This window comes from Bison bison, unplaced genomic scaffold (genome assembly GCF_000754665.1).
Source record: "Bison bison bison isolate TAMUID 2011002044 unplaced genomic scaffold, Bison_UMD1.0 scf7180017864183, whole genome shotgun sequence".
NCBI classification, from domain to species: domain Eukaryota; kingdom Metazoa; phylum Chordata; class Mammalia; order Artiodactyla; family Bovidae; genus Bison; species Bison bison.
This window is the reverse complement of record NW_011494755.1, coordinates 5,403,566-5,407,691: the sequence shown is the minus strand read 5'-3', so window position 1 is coordinate 5,407,691 and position 4,126 is coordinate 5,403,566. Positions and strand designations below refer to the sequence as shown.

General features: G+C 55.6%; 2 protein-coding genes across 2 annotated transcripts in view; one reads left to right on the top strand and one right to left on the bottom strand.

Moving 5' to 3' along the window:
• ACTL7A (actin-like 7A) overlaps positions 1-384 on the bottom strand; it is a 1,501-nt gene extending 1,117 nt beyond the window's left edge. Inside the window, exon 1 of the mRNA XM_010843540.1 lies at positions 2-384. Coding sequence (XP_010841842.1) covers positions 2-384 — 383 coding nt within the window. The remainder of the gene's footprint in view (position 1) is intronic.
• Positions 385-2,631: 2,247 nt separating this feature from the next.
• On the top strand, positions 2,632-4,032 carry ACTL7B (actin-like 7B). The gene has a single exon (XM_010843539.1). The coding sequence runs from the start codon at positions 2,683-2,685 to the stop codon at positions 3,934-3,936; it is 1,254 nt and encodes a 417-aa protein (XP_010841841.1). The 5' UTR covers positions 2,632-2,682; the 3' UTR covers positions 3,937-4,032.
• Positions 4,033-4,126: the final 94 nt, after the last annotated feature.

The window sequence follows — 4,126 nt, the reverse complement described above, 5'->3', positions numbered from 1 at the left end:
TGGGTTGATAAGCTCGTGCCCCACGAATGTCTCCTTGCGATTGTCGCCGGTTTTGGCGGTCTCCATGTAGGGTTTGCCCACTGTGGTTGAGATCCTGTGGGTGGGCTTTGGCAGCCCGGCAAAGCCACATTTACAGTAGCCTGTGCCAAGGTCCACGACCACGGCTTTGGTCAGCTCTAGCTTGGGCTTCTTGACCTCAGGTGACGTTGTAGGTTCTGGCTCTGAATGGTTCCGGCGCACCCACACTGCCCGCTTGGCTGGGCCATCCTTCAAGGAGGCGGTCTGGAGGACCTGTGTCTGTGGGGAGGCCTGCTCTCCTACTCTCTCGGATAGCCCATCCCCTATGACTGCTGCCTGTGGCGCCCACACACTCTCGAGAGCCATCTTGCTCTCAGAGAGTTCCTCAATCCCCCCCGGCCTCAAGGCCTGAAAGGCTGAAATAAGAGGGCAACTTGAGAATTTCTCCAGTGGTGACATCACTGATTATGACATAATTGGGTGTCCCAGGGCTTTCTAGTTACTGGGAACCTTTGTCTTGTGTTAGGGTATATTTGAGATAAGAGTTTTTGAAGTGATTTACTTTTTTCTAAATTTTGTAATAAACCTGGCTTATCCAAGCAGTATTTCTTGAGTGCTCGCTATGTGCAAGGCAGGCAGCAGTGAGGGGAAAAAAAGGACAAAAATCTCTGCCCTCATAGAACTTATCTTCTAGTCAGTGGGGGTTGGGGGAGAGACAGACAATAACCAAAATAAATATATGGGGATGTGTGTGTGTGTGTTAGTCACTCAGTCGTGTTTGACTCTTTGTGACCCTGTGGACTGTAGCCCTTCAGGCTCCTCTGCCCATGGAATTCTCCAGGCAAGAATACTAGAGTTGGTTGCTATTTCCTCCTCCAAAGGATGTTCAGGGATCGAACCTGGGTCTCTTGCATTGCAGGCAGATTCTCTCATCAGGCTTCACAGGCCATTGCTAGGACTTTGGCTCTAACTCTGCATGAGGCCAGAAAGCACTAGAGAATTTTGAACAAAGACTTGATACCATCTAACTTAGGACCAATTGCTGCTATGGCAACTCTGCCAAGCACTTACAAAGGTAACATATTCACAGATGCCAGGGATTCAGATGTGGACATCTTGGGGGGGGGGGGGTCATTATTCACCCTGTGCCCCTTGACCTGTGCATCCCACTTCACTAAGACCCTCGAAGCCTGGCGTGCTCTGTTTTACAAGCTCCTCCCCCACTGCCCATGCTCGCCGTCCTTAGCCGTCTGCGTCATCAGTTGAATCGAAGGCCTTACCTCTAGCATTTGCAGTCCCCCCGAGCCCTGATGGCTCAGCAGGTAAAGAATCTACCTGTAATGCAGGAGCCTCCAGAGGTGTGGGTTTGATCCCTGGATCGGGAAGATCCCCTGGAGTAGCAAATGGCAACTCACTCCAATAGTCTTGCCTGAAAAATCCCATGGACAGAGGAGCCTGGCAAGCTACAGTCCAAAGGGTTGCAAAGAGTTGGACATGACTGAGCACACATACGTAGTTGCCTCCATGACCTCCTTATCCTCGTCTATTTTTCCAAACACTAACTACTGGAAACTCTGCACCATACTTCCCTCAGAACCTTTGCTCAGGCTGTGCTCCCTGCCTGGGATGCCTTTCCCTCCTCTAAGCTACCTGACAGGCACCCACTTACCTTTCAGTACTCTATGTGGGCACCCCCTCTCTGCAGAACCTTCTGACTCCCTCCCTCTGTGCTCCTGTGTCCTCCCAACAGACGTCCACCTGCAAACTCCTCTGCATCTATTCATCTTCCCGACTAGACTGGGCACTGCTTGTGGCCGGGTTGCTATCATTAGAGCTCTCACACGCTTCAAGGAGACCTGGTACATTTAAGTTGGAGGAACATGGGTTATAGCACAAACACCCCAAGGGCTGTTTGCTCTTGGGCAAGTCATTTGCATTCTGAACCTTGATTTCCTCAGCTCTGCCTGTCTCCCAGGATTCTGTGAAGTGTCATGCGAGGTGCCTGCTACAGTGCTTGGCTCACTGGGCTGTGTATGTGCTGTGCTAAGTCGCTTCAGTCATGTCCAACTCTTTGCGACCCTATGGACTGTAGCCTGCCAGGCTCCTCTGTCCATGGGATTCTCCAGGCAAGCATACCGGAGTGGGTTTCCATGCCCTCCTCCAGGGGATCTTCCCGACCCAGGGATCGAACCTGTATCTCATACATCTGCATTGCCACTACATCCAGTAGTGGGTTCTTTACCACTAGCGTCACCCGGAAGCCTTTGGCTCACTACTGGGGCTCAAATATTTATCACCCTTTCATCAAGCTGAGAAGCAAGAGGTGATCAGCTACTGAATGGGGGATTAGGAAGAAGGATATAAGGTGAGAAAGAGCAGAAACCTCTGAGACGCAAGTGTGCTTGGATTTCTAAAACTGTGCTGGCCATCTGCTCTGTCCTGGAGCAAAGTTGAGTTAGGCCGATGGGGTGGGGGGGGGGTGGGCTAGATCAAGGGCCTGCCCAGGCCAAGCCCCCCCCCCCCCCCGCTACAACTGCCAGAATGGACCAGCCCATGTGACATCACAATTCTAAGGGGTTGCCAAGTCACTGCTAGAGACAGACCCTCATTTCTCCCCAGGGAGCTCTAGGATGTGGATGTGAGACAGGTGAGCAAGGAAGGCAGATGGCGACAAGGAACAGCTCTAGCCCCAAGCCGATGGGCACGGCTCAGGGGGACCCGGGAGAGGCAGGCACACTGCCAGGTCCTGATGCTGGCATCCGGGACACAAGTTCGGCCACTCAGCTGAAGATGAAGCCCAAGAAGGTGCGCAAGATCAAGGCACTCATCACTGACCTGGGCTCCCAGTACTGCAAGTGTGGCTACGCGGGCGAGCCAAGGCCCACCTACTTCATCTCCTCCACGGTGGGCAAGCGCTACTCAGAGGCGGCCGACTCCGGTGACACCCGCAAGGAGACCTACGTGGGCCATGAGCTGCTCAACATGGAGGCGCCTCTGAAGCTGATCAACCCGCTCAAATATGGCATCGTGGTGGACTGGGACTGCATCCAGAGCATCTGGGAGTACATCTTCCACACGGCCATGAAGATCCTCCCCGAGGAGCACGCCGTGCTGGTCTCTGACCCCCCGCTCAGCCCCACGAGCAACCGGGAGAAGTATGCGGAGCTGCTGTTTGAGACCTTCGGCATCCCTGCCATGCACGTGACGTCCCAGTCGCTGCTGTCCATCTACTCCTATGGCAAGACCTCCGGGCTGGTGGTGGAGAGCGGGCATGGCGTCTCACATGTGGTGCCCATCTCTGAGGGCGACGTGCTGCCGGGCCTGACCAGTCGAGCCGACTACGCGGGCAGCGACCTCACCAACTACCTGCTGCAGCTGCTCAACGAGGCCGGCCACAAGTTCACTGACGACCACCTGCACATCATCGAGCACATCAAGAAGAAGTGCTGCTACTCGGCCCTCAAGCCCGAGGAGGAGCTCAGCCTGTGCCTGGAGGACCTGCGCGTGGACTACGAGCTCCCAGATGGCAAGCTCATCAGCATCGGCCAGGAGCGCTTCCAGTGCGCCGAGATGCTCTTCAAGCCCACCCTGGTAGGCAGCAACCAGCCCGGCCTCCCCGAGCTCACTGCCGCCTGCCTGAACCGCTGCCAGGAGGCGGGCTTCAAGGAGGAGATGGCCGCCAACGTGCTGCTGTGCGGCGGCTGCACCATGCTGGATGGCTTCCCCGAGCGCTTCCAGAGGGAGCTGAGCCTCCTGTGTCCCGGGGACAGCCCTGCAGTGGCCGCGGCTCCCGAGAGGAAGACCTCCGTGTGGACCGGTGGCTCCATCCTGGCGTCCCTGCAGGCCTTCCAGCAGCTCTGGGTCAGCAAGGAAGAGTTTGAGGAGCGGGGCAGTGCAGCCATCTACAGCAAGTGCTGAGCAGCGGGGTCCCCACCGGCCAGGTCTGGGGGCAGGCAGCCACAGGCCACTCTATACACATTTACAGAATTTCACATAAAATTTTAAAGTGCGGTGGCTCCTGTCTGGTCTGGATTTCTTGCTCTAGGCTGATAGCAGAAGGTGGGGAGGGGGAGTTGGGCTTTCAGTCTGTATCTGCTGGGTTGGGAGC